This window comes from Leptodactylus fuscus, chromosome 8 (genome assembly GCF_031893055.1).
Source record: "Leptodactylus fuscus isolate aLepFus1 chromosome 8, aLepFus1.hap2, whole genome shotgun sequence".
Classification (NCBI taxonomy): Eukaryota; Metazoa; Chordata; class Amphibia; order Anura; family Leptodactylidae; genus Leptodactylus; species Leptodactylus fuscus.
The window spans coordinates 49,611,719-49,634,724 of NC_134272.1; the positions used below are offsets into that span (position 1 = coordinate 49,611,719).

Sequence of the window (23,006 nt, forward strand, 5' to 3'; positions counted from 1 at the left end):
CTATATGGCAGTAACAAGAATTGAGGGTATAAGTAGGCCCAATATATTCTTTAAATTCCCAGTCAGAAAATGGCACTATATACCAGTAGCAAGAATTGAGGGTGTATGTAACCATAATATATTCTTTGAATTCCCAGTCAGACCCTGGCACTATATGGCTGTAGCAAGAACTGAGGGTATATGTAGGCCCAATATATTCTTTAAATTCCCAGTCAGAAAATGGCACTATATACCAGTAGCAAGAATTGAGGGTGTATGTAACCATAATATATTCTTTGAATTCCCAGTCAGACCCTGGCACTATATGGCTGTAGCACGAACTGAGGGTATATGTAGGCCCAATATATTCTTTGAATTCCCAATCAGAAAATGGCACTATATACCAGTAGCAAGAATTGAGGGTGTATGTAACCCCAATATATTCTTTGAATTCCCAGTCAGAAAATGGCATTATATACCAGTAGCAAGAATTGAGGGTATATGTAACCCCAATATATTCTTTGAATTCCCAGTCAGACCCTGGCTCTATATACCAGTAGCAACAATTGAGGGTGTATGTAACCCCAATATATTCTTTGAATTCCCAGTCAGACCCTGGCACTATATGGCAGTAGCAAGAATTGAGGGTGTATGTAACCCCAATATATTCTTTGAATTCCCAGTCAGACCCTGGCACTATATGGCAGTAGCAAGAATTGAGGGTATATGTAGGCCCAATATATTCTTTGAATTCCCAGTCAGACCCTGGCACTATATGGCTGTAGCAAGAATTGAGGGTATATGTAGGCCAATATATTCTTTGAATTCCCAATCAGAAAATGGCACTATATACCAGTAGCAAGAATTGAGGGTGTATGTAAGCACAATATATTCTTTGAATTCCCAGTCAGACCCTGGCACTATATGGCAGTAACAAGAATTGAGGGTGTATGTAACCCCAATATATTCTTTGAATTCCCAGTCAGAAAATGGCACTATATACCAGTAGCAAGAATTGAGGGTGTACGTAACCCCAATATATTCTTTGAATTCCCAGTCAGACCCTGGCACTATATGGCAGTAACAAGAATTGAGGGTATATGTAGGCCCAATATATTCTTTAAATTCCCAGTCAGAAAATGGCACTATATACCAGTAGCAAGAATTGAGGGTGTATGTAACCCCAATATATTCTTTGAATTCCCAGTCAGACCCTGGCACTATATGGCAGTAACAAGAATTGAGGGTATATGTAGGCCCAATATATTCTTTAAATTCCCAGTCAGAAAATGGCACTATATACCAGTAGCAAGAATTGAGGGTGTATGTAACCATAATATATTCTTTGAATTCCCAGTCAGACCCTGGCACTATATGGCTGTAGCACGAACTGAGGGTATATGTAGGCCCAATATATTCTTTGAATTCCCAGTCAGAAAATGGCATTATATACCAGTAGCAAGAATTGAGGGTATATGTAACCCCAATATATTCTTTGAATTCCCCGTCAGACCCTGGCTCTATATACCAGAAGCAACAATTGAGGGTGTATGTAACCCCAATATATTCTTTGAATTCCCAGTCAGACCCTGGCACTATATGGCAGTAGCAAGAATTGAGGGTATATGTAGGCCCAATATATTCTTTGAATTCCCAGTCAGACCCTGGCACTATATGGCTGTAGCAAGAATTGAGGGTATATGTAGGCCAATATATTCTTTGAATTCCCAATCAGAAAATTGCACTATATACCAGTAGCAAGAATTGAGGGTGTATGTAAGCCCAATATATTCTTTGAATTCCCAGTCAGACCCTGGCACTATATGGCAGTAACAAGAATTGAGGGTGTATGTAACCCCAATATATTCTTTGAATTCCCAGTCAGAAAATGGCACTATATACCAGTAGCAAGAATTGAGGGTGTATGTAACCCCAATATATTCTTTGAATTCCCAGTCAGACCCTGGCACTATATGGCAGTAACAAGAATTGAGGGTATATGTAGGCCCAATATATTCTTTAAATTCCCAGTCAGAAAATGGCACTATATACCAGTAGCAAGAATTGAGGGTGTATGTAACCTCAATATATTCTTTGAATTCCCAGTCAGACCCTGGCACTATATGGCAGTAACAAGAATTGAGGGTATATGTAGGCCCAATATATTCTTTAAATTCCCAGTCAGAAAATGGCACTATATACCAGTAGCAAGAATTGAGGGTGTATGTAACCATAATATATTCTTTGAATTCCCAGTCAGACCCTGGCACTATATGGCTGTAGCAAGAACTGAGGGTATATGTAGGCCCAATATATTCTTTGAATTCCCAATCAGAAAATGGCACTATATACCAGTAGCAAGAATTGAGGGTGTATGTAACCCCAATATATTCTTTGAATTCCCAGTCAGACCCTGGCACTATATACCAGTAGCAACAATTGAGGGTGTATGTAACCCCAATATATTCTTTGAATTCCCAGTCAGACCCTGGCACTATATGGCAGTAGCAAGAATTGAGGGTGTATGTAACCCCAATATATTCTTTGAATTCCCAGTCAGACCCTGGCACTATATGGCAGTAGCAAGAATTGAGGGTGTATGTAACCCCAATATATTCTTTGAATTCCCAGTCAGACCCTGGCACTATATGGCAGTAGCAAGAATTGAGGGTATATGTAACCCCAATATATTCTTTGAATTCCCAGTCAGACCCTGGCACTATATGGCAGTAGCAAGAATTGAGGGTATATGTAGGCCCAATATATTCTTTGAATTCCCAGTCAGACACTGGCACTATATGGCAGTAGCAAGATTTGAGGGTGTATGTAACCCCAATATATTCTTTGATTTCCCAGTCAGAAAATGGCACTATATACCAGTAGCAAGAATTGAGGGTGTATGTAACCCCAATATATTCTTTGAATTCCCAGTCAGACCCTGGCACTATATGGCAGTAGCAAGAATTGAGGGTGTATGTAACCCCAATATATTCTTTGAATTCCCAGTCAGACCCTGGCACTATATGGCAGTAGCAAGAATTGAGGGTATATGTAACCCCAATATATTCTTTGAATTCCCAGTCAGACCCTGGCACTATATGGCTGTAGCAAGAATTGAGGGTATATGTAGGCCCAATATATTCTTTGAATTCCCAGTCAGAAAATGGCACGATATACAAGTAGCAAGAATTGAGGGTGTATGTAACCCCAATATATTCTTTGAATTCCCAGTCAGACCCTGGCACTGTATACCAGTAGCAAGAATTGAGGGTGTATGTAACCCCAATATATTCTTTGAATTCCCAGTCAGACCCTGGCACTATATGGCAGTAGCAAGAATTGAGGGTGTATGTAACCCCAATATATTCTTTGAATTCCCAGTCAGACCTTGGCACTATATGGCAGTAGCAAGAATTGAGGGTGTATATAGCCCCAATTCTATTTTTAGGGGACTTACAGTGTATTCAAGTTAATTTCTGTGGTGCATGTGGGGGGGCACACCGTTGGAACGTGGATCGGGGGTATATAGGGTATACGGGAATACACTTTCAGTGTATTCCATTCAGGATCCTGAACACTGTGGAAAGCTGGGTTGCGGCGATTGAGCCCGTCAATTCCACGTTACACTGACAAGCTTCTCCCTGGAATTTAGCTCTTATAAGAGCTGTTGGTTGTCTTCTCCTTCCTATCCTAGCCTGTCCCTGCCTACCAGAATCTAATCCCTAGCTAACTGGACGGAAACCTCCGTCCCCGGTGAATTGCAAGCTCAGAATGACGCGAAGCTGGGCGGCGCTGTTCTTTTAAATCAGAGGTCACATGTTTTCGGCAGCCAATGGGTTTTTACTATTTTTTTCAACGTCACTGGTGTCGTAGTTCCTGTCCCACCTACCCTGCGCTGTTATTGGAGCAAAAAAAGGCACCAGGGAAGGTGGGAGAGGAATCGAATTTTCGCGCACATTACCACGCGGTGTTTGATTCGAACATGGCGAACAGTGTGATATCCGATCGAACATGTGTTCGATAGAACACTGTTCGCTCACCTCTAATAGATACATGTGTTTTTGAAGAAGCTTCATCTTTTTGCAACTTTTTTCCTGCAGTGTGGGGATGAGATGAAATAAAATCTCATTAATTTTCTTGGGAATGTACCATACAGAATTTTTTTTCTTCAAATGTCAAAAATGTTGTAGAAAACATTGTAGAGACAATTTAGCCAACAGTTGTTTTGTGCTAGAATGTTTTTTTTAACATTCTTGTTGATGTCTCTTTTTACACTTCCTATACTGATCACAGGATGATGATCTGCCATCTGGCACCATGTAAAGATGGAAGTGAATTGCAGCAAAATATCATCTATAGTAATGTCAGTATTGTAGTAAGGTGGAACCCTACAATGAAGTTCATATACCTAAAGCCTCCATGCACACGAATGCATGTTGCATGTATTGTTTCTGTGTTTTTCACAGCTATCAAATTGACCCTTTTTTTTAATGGTCTCACACATTCAGCTGTATTATGGCTTCCTGCGTAAATATTAGAAATTGCAGAATTTGCAGAGAGCAGGAGAACTATCTGTTTAAATCCATTACAGCGCTGAGAGATATATATCCAAACGCCTTCACCAATGCAAGCCAAGAAGCCAGTTGGACTGGTGCTACATTTGGGCAGGGCCGCCGATAGGCCCGTATTACTGCTACTGGCGTCAGGGGCCCGGCCAAATTGAAAAATGGAGGGGGCCCGGTTTTGGCCCGCCACCATGTGCCGACCCCCTGGTGCCCGCAGCAGTCATTGTATGTCCGATTTCAACTCAGATCTGCGTCCAGAGGATGCAGATCTGAGTTGAAAACATACGCGGGCCGCGACTACAGCAAGTAGCTGACACAGTTCAGCTCCTTGCTTTGCCACTGCGTCTACACTAGTCGCTGTGTAGACGCGATCTGATGACGTCACATCGCGTCTACAACTGTGAGAGAGAGAGAGGCGTGCAGAGAGCGGCCGCGGCGAAGGAATGAAGAGAAGGTAAGTGTAATGTGTACAATACACTGAGGTGGAACGTGAAACTGGGGGCAGATGAAGGAGAGGACGGCATGACACTGGGGGCACAGATGTGGAGACATGAATCTGGGGGCAGAGATGAATAGACATGAATCTGGGGGCAGAGATGTGGGACATGAATCTGGGGGCAGAGATGGAGGGGACATGAATCTGGGGGCAGAGATGGAGAGGACATGAATCTGGGGGCAGAGATAGAGAGGACATGAATCTGGGGGCAGAGATGGAGAGTACATGAATCTGGGGGCAGAGATGGAGAGGACATGAATCTGGGGGCAGAGATGGGGGGACATGAAACTGGGGCAGAGATGGGGGGCATGAATCTGGGGGTAGAGATGGGGGACATGAAACTGTGGGCAGAAATGGGGGACATGAATCTGGGGGCAGAGATGGATAGACATGAATCTGGGGGCAGAGATGGGGGGACATGAAACTTGGGCAGAGATGGGGGGCATGAATCTGGGGGTAGAGATGGGGGATATGAAACTGTGGGCAGAAATGGGGGACATGAATCTGGGGGCAGAGATGGAGAAGACATGAATCTGGGGGCAGAGATGGGGGACATGAATCTGGGGGCAGAGATGGAGGGACATGAATCTGGGGGCAGAGATGGGGGGACATGAATCTGGGGCAGAGATGGAGGGGACATGAATCTGGGGGCAGAGATGGGGAGACATGAAACTGGGGCAGAGATGGGGGGCATGAATCTGGAGACAGAGATGGAGGGGACATGAAACTGGGGGCAGAAATGGAGGGGGAGACCTGAAACTGGAGGCAGATGAAGGGTGTATATGAAGCTGGGGGAGAGATAGAGGGGGACATATAATTTACGGGTGACTGTAGGAGGATTACACTGTGTGCGGGCACATGAAAAATTAATGAGAATGCGGAGTCAACATAAAAGTGGGCGGGGCTAAATTTACAGCGACGTGCCGCACATTTTGTCCCTCTTTTGGTTCTTCAAAAGTTGGGAGTTATGGGTACAGGGGGCAATGGAAAGATGTTAGAAGGTGGATGGGGGGGATTGTTGGGGCATCGGGTGTGCGGCACTGCAGAGAGAGAACTGGGGCAATAATATATAATATATAAGTTTTTAGCAGGAGAACTACAAAGCACACAATACCTCCAAAGGTATGTGTGCTTTGCATTAATAATGATGTAGGCTGCTATGCTACTAGCATAGCAGCCTGTTTGGGGTGGGACTTACACTTTAAAGGAGTGTTCACATTGCGTTTTTGGCCTCCCTTGCCGGAATACATTGGTATCCAGTCACAATCAGCTACCCACTTATCCCTGCATGGAGAACTGCAGGCCCCCCTTTTTTTTAATGGCCTGTTCTTCGTGCAGGGATAAGTTGACAGCTGATTCTGACTGGTTACCAACGTATCCCGGCAAGGGAGGCCAAAAACGCAATGTGAAAAAGCTGATGGCGGCCCTGAATTTGGGTATAAGTTATCTCCCCAGAAACTGGAAAGAGAAATGAATTTTCCACAATTAGAAGTCTAAACCATAAACCACGATAAACTTACAAGGCAAATCGGAATCAGAAGGATAAATCAAAAGAGTGATTGTCCAATCCAATAGACAGTTCAAGAGGTAAAATCAAAGCCAAAATCAGAAGATAAATAGTGCAGTACAAACAAGCAGGATAAGAAAGTCAAACTAGGTACAGCGAAGTAGAAGTAGCTTAGGAGGAAGAGGGTCTAAATAGGCTTCCTCAGCTGCTTATTAGATAAACCTAAGAGAACTCTGACATTGCAGAAGCTTCACAGTTTGGCACAGTAACCTTAAAGGGGTATTCCCACCTCACATACTCATCAGTCTTTACTGCTGTAAAATCTTCTTTCTTCCTGGTTTCTTGCATCATTTGGTGGGCGGGGTTTCACATGCAACCTGCCGTTTAGCTCCGCCCCAAATTAGCGTGTAGCTCCGCCCACCCATATTGGACTATGAAGTACAGGCAGCAGCAACTCCATTCTGTGTTACATACAGAGACTGCCTGTCTCTGCCATAAATGAACACAATTGAATTAGCTAGCCTGATAACTGGGAGAACAGAAGAAATGAAAGCAGCTCCTCTCCTCTATCTGATAGCAGAGAGCTAGGTCACGTGGTGTAGACACAGGAATAGCTAGATACACAGGCTCGCTCCCTGCACTTAGCCCCTCCTCCCTCCCCCCTAAGAGCAGCAGATACATCACTTGACTCATGACCAGATAAGTCAGGGCTGTGGCCACAAAGAATTGAATAAAGTAAGATAGTGGACAAACAAAGCAGTTTTGCTGAAGCAATGTATTTAGGAAAAGTCTTACATCCACATTACCAAGCAGTATAGATAGGATCCTTGTGATGGGACAACCCCTTTAAAGCAATAGTAGCTAAACTGAGATTCCTGACATCTGTGTATTATCGTGGTTCCATGCATGGGACCATGAGTCCAGGGCAAAACTCAGGACAGATCTGTTTTGCATTCCAAGCTCAATGAAAAAAATCAATTAGTCTGTGGAAGCACAGGCAGCATACATATCGCTTCTGTGAATGTAGCCTCATAGCGATCCAAGTCCCATAATTTTGTATATTTATAGTCTAGAATGCTTTTACAGTGCAGATAGAGACTATAGAAGTGTACAGTGATATCAGTAGTGGAAACTAATGGCACTGATATCTCTGCAACAGGGCAAGATACTAACAAAGCTGAAAATGTGCTGAATTCAGGTGACTTTGTCATGGTCTATAGCATGCCCAGTGATAGAGGACATCCATTTCTGATAAAATACATTTGCATAATTTAATTTCACATTATGATTTCTTTCTTCAGGTGTCGGGCCACTTAAAGTTACCTGCTCACCTACAGAGTTTCTCAATGGCCTTTCTTTTCTCTATGCTCATGATGGGGGCGATTGCCCGGAATACGCAATGGTGGGATTACTGAAAGCCCTGGAAGTCAGCCCATTTGGTTCATTTGTGGTGTTAGTAACAGATGCGACTGCCAAGGACAGTGGTAACACTGATGCAGTCAGCAAAATATTTTCTCTATTAGATTCTTTGCAAGTTAAGGTAAGATGTACAGAGAGGTGATATAAGAAATTCATACCTATTGTGCCATATGTTATATCACCATGGCCATTCATATTATGTATATTTTATTATGTTATTTATTTATTATATACCGTATATATTTTTATATTATATATATATTCTTTTTATTTTTTACTTCTTATTACAAGAAATCTCTTCAGGCTGAAACCACATGTGGCTACTGCATATTAAAATCTAGTGAATCCCATCCACACATTGCAAAATAATCCCTGCCGTGGACATACTATTTCCAAAACTGTTTTGTTTTTGGAAATGGCAGTATGTCAATTATACTTACGAAAAAGCTGGCGGTCTCCATCTAAGTATAATTGAAGCAGAAAGATGAAAACTCTGCAGACTTTCTGTGAAAGGCACTGTGGGAAAAAAACACAACACGTTTCTTCTGCATTTTTTTCCCACAGCGCTTTTTGGCCTGGTTCGTTCAAAGTGAAATTTATTTAATCCTTTATTTAATAATTTGCAAGGGATTAGTTATCCTGCAGTATAACCCAGGTATGAACAGATCCTGCAAAAAAAAAAAAAAATCATGAGTGCAGTTGACTTGAGCGAACAGTAAAATGTTCGAGGTTCGATATTTGTTTCGAGTAGCCCCTCAATATTCGACTACTCCAATCGAATATCGAACCCTTTTACAGTCTATGGGGGGAAAATGCTCGTTTCAGGGGTAGGCAATGTTCGATCAAATTATACTTACCAAGTCCACGAGTGAGGGTCAGGCTGGATCCTCCGAGAAGTCTTCTCCTTGAAGCGTCCCCGTGGCCTCTTCCGGCTCTTAATTCACTCTGCCAGGCATCGGCCCTGGGCAGAGTGAACTGCGCATGCCCGCACTACAAGTGGACATGCACAGTCGGCTCGATGCCTGGCAGAGTGAATTCAGAGCCGGAAGACACTGCGGTGAAGCTGCAGGGAGAAGACTTCTAAAGGTAGGAGAAGAACCAGCGTTGATTGGCCGACTGTATAGCATTCGGCCAATCAATGCTGGTTCTGCATCGAACTTTTACATTCAAACAGCGAGTGGTACTCGATCGAATACGAGTATTTCGAATACCGTAGTATTCGATCGAATACCTACTCGATCAAGTACTACTCACTCATCTCTAATTCTCATTAATCATTTATACTGTTTTATTTTTTCCTCTCTTCACAGGTTTTTCTTTTTGCTGGTTATTGTGGAAGTATAAATAACCCTGATTTCCAGATTTATAAAGATATTGCTGCCCGCAGTTACGGCCACGTCTTTTCAATTTACAATCCATCCACTACAGCAATTGCCAGAGTAAGAAAGAATGAACTAGTTTATTGGTATAAGCTATACTCAGACCTAACTTTTGTTTACTCACAGCACACAAACAGGCTGCCATAAAACAGCTGGAGGCTACTGATGGCTGGAAAGGAAGCCATTGCTTCCAAACTCTATTTTCATGGAGAAAAAAAAAATTCCAACAGTCGAGATTTCAAAGGGTTATCCGACTCTTTCTGGTTATGATAGGGCCAATGATTCTCATTCCCTAGCATCGGATACAGTTTACAGGTCCCCCGGCTGGAGCCAACCGTGAGGTCCTGTTTGTACCAGGTAACTGCTGGTGTCACAGGTTTCAGTGGTGACTTCTACAATATAAAATGTAATCCCATAAATTACCCCTAATAGCAGCAGTATTTTATAATTTGAAATTATTAGGAGTCTTTGGAGCTATCTAACAGAAATATACTAAAATATTAATATTATAATCAAAATAAAAAATTCCACAATTTAGAGAAATACAATTTTATATCTTTATTCATGGCATATACTTAAAGGGGTTGTCCAAGACCCAGGAAAGTTGGATACTATTGATAATAATCAAGGGTCAAGTGAATGGGAGCAGAGCTACATTTCCCGATGCTACCACTGCTGTGTACGGACAGGAAGCTCTACACAGTGTATGGAGCCCCATTTACTGTAATAGTTGTGCTGGGAAACTAAAGCATTGCTCCCATACACATGAAAAGGAGCAGAGCTGCCTATAGCTTCCATCTGCAGAAACAACTGGTGATGGCTAAAGAAAACCTTTAAAAATGTATAATTACTTATTGTGCAATACAAAAGAGAAACACTGGGTGGCATTGCTCCTTGTAAAAACAGATAGCTGCAGTTCGGGAGGCCAATGCATGAAAAGGCAAAAGGCAATCATTACCTGTATTTCGCACAACAGGTGCTTTCTCAAACTTCACATAAACCATATAACACCTGCCTAATTCATATATATAGGAATTCTCTCTCCCCGCCATCATCCAATGGAGCAGGGCAGGACCCCCCCCCCCCCCTAAAATTGTGCTACCTTCTTCCCCGCCCCGGAAGGAATCCCAGCCCTCCTCCGACCTGAAGGAGAATTGAAAAGCGCTCCGCAGGCAAGAAAGAATCCTAAAGACCAAACGAAGGTCCAGGGCATTGTCTGACCAGAAGGCGAACTTTCCCTAACATAGACCTACAAGAGCATGCGCATATTATTAAAATAATCAACACAGGCGTACTTGAAGGAGAACTAGTGTTCTCTTCAGATCCACGAAATTCATACATTATAGAGCTTGCACTCTATATCCTTTAGCCTTATAGGAAATCTGTCCAACCCAATGTGCAGCCCGACTATGCAAATTATTCAGGTGGACCTGTAGGAGAATTACAGATTCTTCTTGATCTTCATAGAAACTTTTTATATTTACTTAGATTTGCAAAACTATTTAAATTCTAATGGTCTACGGATTTTAAAATGGTAATGTTCATGGGAAAACCCCTTTAACTGTTTGTGGGGATGTAGATATTTGCCATTTGTAAAGACACCAGTATTATAAATGACAAAAGACGGGGGCGGGGCCTGACCGCGCAGCATGGTAGACGCGAGTCACTAGAGCTCCGTGATACTGGGGACTTTTGAGCGGTCGTCTTGCCTTACCTGGAGGTGAACATGGGCAAATCTGGCAGAGATAAGGAGGGGGAAGCACCAAGCACCCCTAGGATGCCCAAACATCAGGTGGACTTGCAGCGTTTTATTAGAAAGAAGACCGGGTCTTCTCCTCACACTCTCCCTAAGATGGCGCCGGAGTCTAGGCCGGAAGTGGACTTCGAGGACGACTCTGAAATTGGAAGTATAGCGGGAGGTGAGCTATCTGATACAGGTACCATGCCGCTTACACGGAAATTTTTTCTTAAAACTTTGGAAAAGGCAATTACGAATGCAATGTCACCAGTTTTAGCTGAATTGGCGGACATTACCTCTGAGATTAAAGCTACTTCTCATAGGGTCCAGGCTCTTGAGGAATCTTATTCGTCTATTAGGGAGCATGCCGGGGCGGTGTCCGACCATCTCCAACAGCAGGAAGAGTTACTTGATCGCTCCTTGCTACTAATAGAAGATCAGGAGAATAGAAGCCGCAGGCGCAATCTCCGTTTGAAAGGGGTCCCTGAATCTTACTCCCCAGATGACTTGCCCAAAATGGCGAATAGCATTTTCGCGGATCTGTTGGGACAGGAACGTGCAGCTCAGGTGACCATAGAACGCATACATAGATCGCTTAGGCCTAAGCCCCGGCAAGGGGACCCTCCCCGTGACATAATATGCGGTCTCCTCTCCTTCAGGGACACGCACGCCATCCTTACTGCGGCTAAAGCTAAAGACCAAATTTTGCTTGAGGGTGTTGAAATTTTTCTGTACCAAGACATTGCTCCCTCCATACTAGCAAAGAGGAGATTGCTCAAGCCTTTACTAGATGAACTGAGAGCAAAGAATATACAGTACTCATGGTTGTACCCTTTTGGACTGGCCATTCTGTGTGGCGGAAGACGCATTGTTGTTCATACTCCACGGGATTTACCAGCAGTCTGGTCATATCTGGATATTGCACCCTTGGAAATCCCCTCTTGGCTACCCTCTCAGAATTTGGATCCGATACCGCTACTTCCCCCTCTTCTGCCTGGGCCTGGTACTAATAAATTCAAGTCGCCCAAATCTCGGAAGAGCCTTCTCAGAGATTAATGAGTTTACCTGAACATGCCCTGGACTTCTCTGGCTGTTACCTGTCCACGGACCTACCGGTGACTTTACATTGTTCTCGCCGCCTATTTCTTGGACAAGAGTATGGCTTATGTTTCGTCTTTTTTTTTTCTTTAGGCCTTATCTGGATATATATCTCTTCTCTGGTTGATGGGATGCTTCCTTTCTTTTTTGATCCATATCTACCACACGTTGGCTTTGGACTTATTCTTTATTGCACCATGATGTTCAGTGTGACCGGTACAGCTGTACTTTACCAGTGCTCTTTGGCTTTTCCGTGCCTCGTTAAGTTGTTAACTGCCTATGTTTCTCCCACAGGTATTTTACTTACTAAATTTTCTTTATAGGACGACCCTTAGGGTCCCATTCCGATCAGGAAAAACCCCGTTCCATTAGTTTACTAGTTCAGTATTTGGTTACTTCTTGACTAGTTCTAGTTGTGTAGGTACTGCATACTGTTGTGTCTTTCTACTACCTGATAGTTACGAGATACCCTTGTCGGGTTCCTCGCATAGAAGGCATCCACGCCTTATTTGGTACTTGTCTCTCTCTTTCTGTGCTACCTTTCCGTTTCCCACCTTTTGTTCTTTTCCCTACCCTTCTCTTGCTCTTCTATCTCTAACCCTTGTAGTAATTTTCCTTACATTTCTCCTGCCTTTCCGTCATGACTTCTGTGACCCCCCCCCCCTCTTACGCTTTCATCCTTTAATGTGAAAGGGTTAAACTCTCCAAATAAGCGCCATTGGATAATGTCCTTTTCGAAAAAGCTTAATGCAGATATTCTGTTACTCCAAGAAACCCATTTTAAAACAGACAGAATTCCTAAGCCTTATAAAACTGTATATGATCGATGGTATTACTCAACTCATCCGACGTCCTCCTCTAAGGGCGTCGCCATTGCCATTAAACGTACGCTCCCGTTTGTTATTACCCAACAGTATGCTGATGTGGAAGGGAGAGCCATTTTTGTTAAAGGAAGCATTTCCAATCGACCACTAACTATAGCCTCACTCTATACCCCTAACCATGGTCAGCTCTCTTGGTTAATACAGACCCTGAAATCCCTGGCTCAGTTTGCAGAGGGCGAAATTTTGATTGGTGGTGATCTTAATGTCTTACTAGATCCCCTCTTAGATTCCTCCTCACAAAAATCTGCGCTTTCTCAGAAGGCTATTAGAAGACTACATCTTGCTTTGCAAGATTTGAATCTCATAGACTCCTGGAGGCTGGTAAACCCAACTGTAAAAGACTACACTTTTTTTTCAATGCCACACAATTCTCACCAACGCTTGGATTACATCTTATGTTCCAAGTCGCTAGTTAATAATATTATCAGGTCTCAAATTGGTGTTATTAGCGTCTCGGACCACGCGCCAGTTTCAACCACCTTTGCTCTTCCAGATTTGACCCCTAGGGAGTGGACCTGGCGCCTTAATGAACAGTTACTAGACAATCTTGAGTTTAGAGAGCATATAGGTAAAGAACTGTCTGCCTATTTCTTGTCGAATGTGTCACCAGAGTTATCCCCGGCTCTGGTTTGGGAGGCACATAAACCTTTTATACGGGGCCTTTTTATTTCCAGGGCTTCAGCCTTAAAGAAAGAGAAAAAAAAATGCTTGACTCCCCGATGGCTCAGATTGCCACCCTTGAGCGACTGCAGAAACGTAATGCTCTCTTATCTGCCCACTCGGATCTGTTGCTACTAAGAGAGAAGTTGAAACATTTGTTGAATGCTTCCTCAGCCAAAGCTTTCTTACATTCCAGAGCTCGTATTTACGCTCATGGCAATAAAGGGGGTAAACTTATGACCGCAATGTTGAGGAAGGAGAGAGCAAGGGCACATATAGCAGCAGTTAAGAAATCAGACGGTTCCCTGACTTATGATACTTCTGAAATTGTGAAAGAGTTCAGGCATTATTACTCCTCTCTCTATAACCTAAGGCAACAGAACACTGACCCTCATGATCCAGTTGGTAGTACGGAGGATATTTTGCGTATTCGAGAGTTCCTTCACTCTCTTAACTTGCCTTCTGTTACAGAAGAGATGAGTGATTCTTTGCTTCGACCAATCACAGAATCTGAAATAAAGGAGGTTTTATCTAGTTTTCCTAGTGGTAAGAGCCCTGGCCCTGATGGGTTACCCTCCCTCTACTATAAAACTTTTCAGTCACAGCTAATTCCTTATCTTACCTCCTTTTGTGATTCTCTGATGAAGGGCTCCCCTATGGTGCGGCAGACGCAGGAGGCGCACATTACTTTGATTCACAAAGAGGGTAAAGACCCGACGCAATGCTGCAATTATAGACCTATATCTTTGCTGAATTGTGATTTGAAGGTTTGGGCTAAGGTTCTTGCTCTAAGACTGAGAGATGTAGTCCCCTCTTTAGTTCATGAGGAGCAGGTCGGTTTTGTGAAGGGCAGGGAGGGTAAAGAAAATACGCATAAATTGTTACATATTATCGCATTAGCTAAAAAGTCGAATAACCCTTTACTCCTATTTAGTGTAGACGCCGAGAAGGCATTCGATCGTGTAAGTTGGAATTATATGTCAGAAACTTTACTGGCTTTTGGTCTTCCACCCCCTTTTGTTAGAGCTGTACTCTCTCTCTATGCCCAACCTCATGCTCGGATTAAGATTAATGGTTCGTTTTCGGACTTCTTTGATATATCTAACGGGACCAGACAAGGGTGCCCTCTCTCCCCTACCCTCTTTGTCCTCTCCTTGGAGACTTTTCTCCAAGCAGTACGACAAAACCCGTATATTTCTGGTTTCCAATTTGCAGACAGATCGATACACACGATGGCTTATGCAGATGACGTGCTGTTCCTGCTGTCTGACCCCGTAACATCTCTGCCTGAACTCCAATCACTTATAGCTACCTATAGCTCCCTTTCTAATTATAAAATTAACGACACAAAATCGGAAATTCTCAACGTGTCTATACCCCCTTCCCAGATTAACGTATTACGAAGCTCAACACCCTACCAGTGGAAATCTAAGTCCTTAAAATATCTTGGTGTACATTTACCCTCTAGTATTGAAGATGTCTTCTCGCTAAACTATGTCCCTCTGCTCTCTGATCTTAAGTCACTGCTGAAAGATTATAATCTTCCATACTTGTCTTGGTTAGGCAGGAAAAATCTCCTGCAAGTTTATATTGTTCTAAAAGTGTTGTATGTATTACAGATGTTACCCATTTTTGTACCTCGATCTTATTTTCACCAAATTCGACGACTTTTCTCGGCCTTTCTCTGGAACCACAGACCTCCTAGGTTACCATATAGGCTTCTGGTTAAACGGAAACAAAACGGTGGAATTGCTCTACCAGACATGCAAGCCTGTTATGATGCCATTCAGCTCTCCCGCTGGATGTATTATGCTCTCCCTCATAAGAATTCTCTAGTTACGGATTTGGCACAAAGCCTCTTTGATGATTTATATTTAAGACTTCTCTGGTTCCCCACGCCTTCTCACTGTCGTGGGGACCTAAATCTGCTATTAAAGGGTCCGTGTGAAATTTGGCTTAAGCATAATGAACGTTTAGCTCCGATGCCCTCCCCAATTTTACCTGCGGACCTCACTCCTTTCCTACCGCTGTTAGCTCACAATGCGCCGTTACTTGACGGAATGTTTTGAAAGAAAGAAGTTAGACTTAAAGATCTAATTAAGGATGGTTTACCTATCTCTCAAGACCAGCTTCATACGTTGGCTCCTTCTGTTAAGCCTCACTTTCTCCATTACGCGCAATTTCATAGTGTTATTAGGAAATTGCTAACACTCTCTAATCCATGTCGTAAGCTTACGGCCTTTGAGAATGGCTTACTTGCAAAATTACCGTCCCAACGGAAAGTCTCATGCTGTAGGCGACTGCTTACGGATTATGCTGATATGGACAAACCTCTTTATGTTTCCGCATGGGAGAAAGAACTGTCCTTGACCTTTTCTGAGGATGATGTAGATTTTATCTTGAAACATAGTTTTGGGCAGTCTAGGTGTGTGCGCTTACAAGAACTCCACTACAAAATATTAACTAGGTGGTATCGCACGCCGGACTGGCTCTTTAGACATGGTCTTAAAGATTCTAATAAGTGTTGGCGTTGTAATTCTGAAGTAGGCACGATGTTACACATCTGGTGGTCTTGTGATCTAATTGAACCCTTTTGGAGAGAGATATCAGACTTTATTAACAGACTTTTCAAAACATCACAGGTGCTTTTCCCGGATCAAGTTTTTCTCACTGGCCCTGCAGGCTCTTTGAGCCCACACAAACGAGAGCTGTGGTTCCACTTAATCGGTGCAGCAAAGTCACTGATCCCACTACACTGGTTAAATTCTTCCCCCCCCAACCTTTCATGCATGGCTGGAGAAATCACACCAAATTGCCCGTTTCGAGGAGTTAGTGAGTTGGAAAGATAGATCTCACGACCAATATGTCAAGGTTTGGGCGAAATGGTGGAAACTGGTATCGTGATTTCTTCTGGGATTTCTTCCTTTTATGAATCAGGTCCTCTTTTCCCGTTCCTTCGCTCCTTTCCTCGCCCCCCCCCCCCCACTTGCCTTCTTATGCTTGCATTTGAAGCTTTCAGGTAGTTGCTTAATACTTGTACAGGATGACCTACACAACTGTATATGTTCTTTTGACATAATGTGTATTTACATTGTTCACCTTATTTGTTTGAATTTTGTACACTTGATTTATTTGTAATTTTCAAGAAATTATCGGTGTTTGTTTTCTTGACTGTTTGCATCTAATTGTCATTGTGCTTATCTTGTATAAATATATAAATAAAGAATAAATAAAAATAAATAAATAAATAAATGACACAAGACAGGGCCAAGAGCTTTATGTTCTCTATCTTAATTTACAGATAGCAGACCTGCTCAACTTCTTTTTGAAAATTCCCGTTAACAGCACAAGTCGCCTATTGTCTGTGGATAACAATGTTAATTATGTTGCTAGCTTCTCAGTGGGATCAAATCTTACTTCCCTCATCGTATCAGTATCGGGTTCAATCAACTCACTGATTTTTTATAATCCATTTGGTAAGAATCTTTATCATATTGTAATTATTGTATATAATTTATGGCAATTTTAAAATTGATTGTCCTAGCTGTATTGGCCAGGTTGTATCCTCCAATATTATTAAGCCTTTGAATTGCTTACTCCTAGAGACCATTATCATCTGTGTATGGGATTGTGGTCCTTTGTGGATCAAGCTAGGCACCCAGGGCCCATAGATGATGCAAAATGAATAATAATAATGAACACAACATTGACAGAATACAGGCAGAGCAATAGCTACATATTGGTGGGTGCTAATAGTGTATCGTAAATCCTCTGTGTAGTAAAATCGGGAACATTTCTGATGGAGAAGTATCTACAAGACTATAGAATATATAACAGCATAAAGTATCAATCAGCTGCTTCTAAAGCTGTGTATCTGGGAAAACATCTGCTATGCTAGTTCCAGGCACCCACTTTGTAGGCTCAAAACCCAAGGGGAGGGGGACAACCACAAATGTCCAGAAGGTAGGCCATAAAAAGCTAAATCCTGGACAACCCTTTTAAGGCTGCCTTCACACGGAGTAACGCCGGCTTGTAAAAATCCTCATTCACAGCCGTACACACGAGCGCTGCGGAAGGCTCCCGAACACTTCCCATTCACTTCAATGGGAGCACTCGTAACACCAGCTTTACGAGCGCTCGTAGAGAAAAAAGCATCCCATTCATTTCAATGGGGAACGCTCGTATGCCGGCTCCCATTGAAATGAATGGGATCTGCTTTATATGCGCTGATTCTGAACGTGTTTTAATGTTCAGAATCAGTCAGCATATCCGAAGTGTGAATGCACCCTAAGGCTATACATGCAGTTTGCTGTATCCATGTTTTAAGACTTAAACCTTGTTTTTTAGGTGCTGTTGAAAATCTCACAGTCTTTTCCTCAGAATCTTGGGGGTCTTTATCTTACTTGGACCGCCCCAGCCGTGGAATTTGGACAGTTAAAGTCTATGCATCAAGTTCTCATTCCTTACGTATTGAAGGATATAATGGTAACTGTATGAGATTCATCTGAAGTATAACTGATTTTTTTCATTAGAATCTGGAAAAAAAATGTACAACACTTGGCATAATAATAGCACAAACATGATTGAAATTTTCTAATAATGATGTTATATTTATTGATCTACTTTACTTAAAGGGATTTTATAATTTTGTATCCCTTTTTGAACTAATCCCACGTTGGAATAGCCACCACGTCAGTGTTTTTTTGCCATGTACAAATAAGTCTTCAGAACGCATAGGGGCGTTCCCCTTTGCTCAAAAAGTACAGAGGGCATACCCTGTGCTGTCCAAAGACTTTCCAACGACATACATGTAAGAGGCCACAGGAAAATGGCTGATGGACATGCGCAGTCTGCTCTTTGAGCTGAAGACACAGTTGATGACGCAGTGAAGAGGCGGGTGGGAGAAAAAGATGGAGGTGTCGCTGGAGAGTCTTCAGACAGCACAAATGGATGCCCCCTGTACTTTTTGAGCAAAGGGCAATTCCCCCTGTACTTTCTGAAGACTCATTTCCATACAGCATAAAAACACTGGAATGGCGGCATGGGTCAGAATAATAAAGATAGTTGAAGAATAGCCTTTCTTAAAGCTATTTTGACATGGACTTTAATATATAGTGCAGACCAAAAGTTCTGACACACCTTCTCATTCAAAGAGTTTTCTGTATTTTCATGACTATGAAAATTGTAGATTCAGGGTGTATTCACACGATGTAACGTTGCGCGTGATCTGGCACGTATACACGTGCCGGCAGATGATGCGCTCAAAATGCTCCCATTCATTTCAATGGGAGTTAGGAGCGGCCGCAAAATCACAGGTGCAAAATAATGCGACGTATATTCTCCTAACTCCCATTGAAATGAATGGGAGCATTTTGAGCGCGTCACCTGCCGGCGCGTGTATACGTGCCAGATCACGCGCAACGTTACATCATGTAAACGCACCCTCACACTGAAGGCATCAAAACTATGAATTAACACATGCAAAATTATATACTTAACAAAAACATGTGAAACAACTGAAAATATGTGTTATATTCTAGATTCTTCAAAGTAGCCACCTTTTGCTTTAATTCCTGCTTTGCACACTCTTGGCATTCTCTTGATGAGCTTCAAGAGGGAGTGACTGGAAATGGTCTTCCAACAGTCTTGAAGGAGTTCCCAGAGATGCTTAGCACTTGTTGGCCCTTTTGCCTTCACTCTGCGGTCCAGCTCACCCCAAACCATCTCGATTGGGTTCAGGTCTGGTGACTGTGGAGGCCGGGTCATCTGGCGTAGCACCCCATCACTCTCCTTCTTAGTCAAATAGCCCTTACACAGCCTGCAGTTGTGTTTGGGGTCATTGTCCTGTTGAAAAACAAATGATGGTCCAACTATACGCAAACCGGATGGAATAGCATGCCACTGCAAGATGCTGTGGTAGTAGAGGTGAGCGAACTGCATTCGATCGAATTGGTATTCGATCGAATATCAGGCCGTTTGAGGTATTTGATTCCAATTGAATGCCACGTGGCAAACGCAGTAAAAATTCGTATCCCCTCCCACCTTCCCTGGCACTTTTTTTGCACCAATAACTGTGCAGGGGAGGTGGGACAGGAACTACAACAACGTAGGCATTGAAAAAAATTGGAAAAAGCCATTGGCTGCCAAAATCAGGTGACCTCGGATTTATAAGAATAGTCACCGCCATCTTCGTCTCATTTTGTGGCTTGGAGACATGGGGACAGAGATCTGCAGAGGGCTAGATAGGGATTAGCTTCTGCTAGGCAGGAAAAAACTGAAGATCAACAACAGCTCTTTTCAGACCTATACTGCAGGGCAAGGAATCGATGTATGCTCAATCTACAGTCATGGCCAAAAGTTTTGAGAATGACACAAATATTATATTTTCATATGATCTGCTGCCCTCTGGTTTTTTATGTGCGTTCGTCAGATGTTTTTATCACATACAGAAATATAATTGCAATCATATTACGAGTAACAAAAGCTTACGCTTATTACAGTTGGCATGAGACAAGACTGGTGGTAGCGCTCACCTCATCTTCTCCGAATAAGCTGTTTTCCAGATGTCCCAAACAATCGAAAAGGGAATTCATCAGAGAAAATTACTTTATCCCAGTCCTCAGCAGTCCACTCCCTGTACCTTTTGCAGAATATCAGTCTGTACCTGATGTTTTTTCTGGAGAGATGTGGCTTCTTTGCTGCCCTCCTTGAGACCAGGCCTTGCTCCAAGAGTCTCAGCCTCACAGTGTGTGCAGATGCACTCACACCTGCCTGCTGCCATTCCTGAGCAAGCTCTGCACTGCCGGTAGCCCAATCCCGCAGCTGAAACACTTTTAAGAGACGGTCCTGGCGCTTGCTGGTCTTTCTTGGGTGCCCTGGAGCCTTTTTGCCAACAATGGAACCTCTCTCCTTGCTGTTCTTGATGATGCGATAGATTGTTGACTGGGGTGCAATCTTTCTAGCTGTGATACTCTTCCCTGTTAGGCCATTTTTGTGCAGTGCAATGATGACTGCACGCGTCTTTAGAGATAACCATGGTTAACAGAAGAGAAACAATGATGCCAAGCACCAGCCTCCTTTTAAAGTGTGCAGTGGTGTCATTCTTACTTAATCATGACAGATTGATCTCCAGCCCTGTCCTCATCAACACCCACACCTGTGTTAATGGAGTAATCACTGAAACGATGTTAGCTGGTCCTTTTAAGACAGGGCTGCAATGATGTTGAAATGTGTTTTGGGGGATAAAGATCATTTTCTAGGCAAATATTGACTTTGCAAGTAATTGCTGTTAAGCTGATCACTCTTTATAACATTCTGGAGTATATGCAAATTGCCATTAGAAAAACTGAAGCAGTAGACTTTGTAAAAATTTATATTTGTATCATTCTCAAAACTTTTGACTGTACACTCTATGCCACCATGATTTTAAGGAGACGATGAGACAGGGTTTTTATACTGACTGCCAGATTTGGAGTCAGCAAGGAATTTTTTCCCTGAAATAGGAAAATTGGCATAAGCCTCATGGGTTTTTTTTTTACATCCTCCGGATCAACACTGTAGGGATTGTAGGGTTATAGGTTGGGCTTGTCTTTATCCAACCTCATCTGCTATGTAACTATGTAACCAAAAAGGCTAACTGCGGGGCGTACTTGCACCCCCTCGCCAAACTCACCCAAATGTCCAAACTTCAGCTGGGGGAAGCCTCCACTCACCCCAAGGGCCACAGATCCAACTTCTACACCCAATACGTGTAAGGCGCAGATGGATCGGAGACGACAGGGCTGTGGTTGGCCAGGTACTCAAGCAACATGCGCCTATACTTTTCCATCCTGGTGACACTAGACCCCTCAGTGGCGGTAGTTTGGCCGGGGGGGCATTAACGTGTCCCAGACCTTGGAGAGTGTTCCCCTGGTGGTTGTGGACCAGATGGCAGTTGTTAGCTTCTTGGATTAAATCTCCTCTCTGCCGCCAGCGAGGGAAGAGACGCATGATTGTGCAGGCAAGAGGAGCAGAGGCAGGAAAAGGGGCAGATGAGGGTGAACTCCACAAAGTGTCAGAGGCAGATATTGAGGTGTCCAGGCTGGTGGTCTGGACTGTATCTCCAGTACTGGAAACTGTGGAAGAGTCAGTGTTGGCAACGCCGGCTGACTATTGTCCTGCGTTTGCTCTCTCTCTCTGAGTGCAGGGCTTGCCTTCCAAATGACGGTGCATGCCAGAGGTGGTAAGGCTGCTCTTTTCAGAGCCCCTACTCAGTTTATACTTGCAAAGTGTGCAAACCACACTAAATTTGATTTAAAGGGCTGCTTGGTAATGTTTCTTTAGCTTAAAATTTGGGTTTCTGTCCATACAATTGGGAAGGAAAGAAGGTTTCCAGGTATTTTCCCACCTTCATAGAGGTTGTATTGAGTGTGGAAAATGTGTAGTTGATAGGCTGTGATGGTGGGGTAAAACTGTGACTTGGGCTTGTTAGATGCCCCCAGGCATGCTTCCCCTGTTGTCCCAGTTGGATTGCAGAGGTGTTGTCATTTGCTGAGGTGTCATAGTGGACTTGGTGACCCTCCTGAATCGAATAGTGGTTTCCCCTGAAACAAATGGTTTTTCCCCATAGACTATAATGGGATTCGGTATTCGTTCGAATAGTCGAATATTGAGGGGCTATTCGAAAGGAATAACGAATATTGAATATTTCACTGTTCGCTCATCTCTATGTGGTAGCCATGTTAGTTCAGTATGCCTTCAATTTTGAATAAATTACTCATCAGACCAAAGCACAGATTTCCACTGGTCTAATATCCATTCCTTGTGTTCTTTAGCCCAAACAAGTCTCTTCTGCTTGTTGCCTGTCCTTAGCAGTGGTTTTCTAGCAGCTATTTTACCATGAAGGCCTGCTGCACAAAGTCTCCTCTTAACAGTTGTTGTAGAGATGTGCCTGGTGTTATAACTCTGTGTGGCATTGACCTGGTCTCTAATCTGAGCTGCTGTTAACCTGCGATTTCTGAGGCTGCTGACTCGGATGAACTTATCCTCTGCAGCAGAGGTGACTCTTGGTCTTCCTTTCCTGGGGCGGTCCTCATGTGAGTCAGTTTCTTTGTAGCACTTGATGGTTTTTACAACTGCACTTAGGGGACACTTGCAAAATTTTCCCAATTTTTCGGACTGACTGACCTTCATTTCTTAAAGTAATGATGGCCACTCGTTTTTCTTTACTTAGCTGCTTTTTTCTTGCCATAATACAAATTCTAACAATCTATTCAGTAGGACTATCAGCTGTGTATCCACCT

General features: G+C 43.1%; 1 protein-coding gene across 1 annotated transcript in view; it reads left to right on the top strand.

Moving 5' to 3' along the window:
- The window catches only part of LOC142217243 (uromodulin-like), a 78,567-nt gene that overhangs the window by 30,662 nt on the left and 24,899 nt on the right, over positions 1–23,006 (top strand). Inside the window, exons 5-9 of the mRNA XM_075285437.1 lie at positions 7,849–8,087; positions 9,277–9,393; positions 17,027–17,201; positions 18,073–18,216; positions 19,333–19,368. Coding sequence (XP_075141538.1) covers positions 7,849–8,087; positions 9,277–9,393; positions 17,027–17,201; positions 18,073–18,216; positions 19,333–19,368 — 711 coding nt within the window. The remainder of the gene's footprint in view (positions 1–7,848; positions 8,088–9,276; positions 9,394–17,026; positions 17,202–18,072; positions 18,217–19,332; positions 19,369–23,006) is intronic.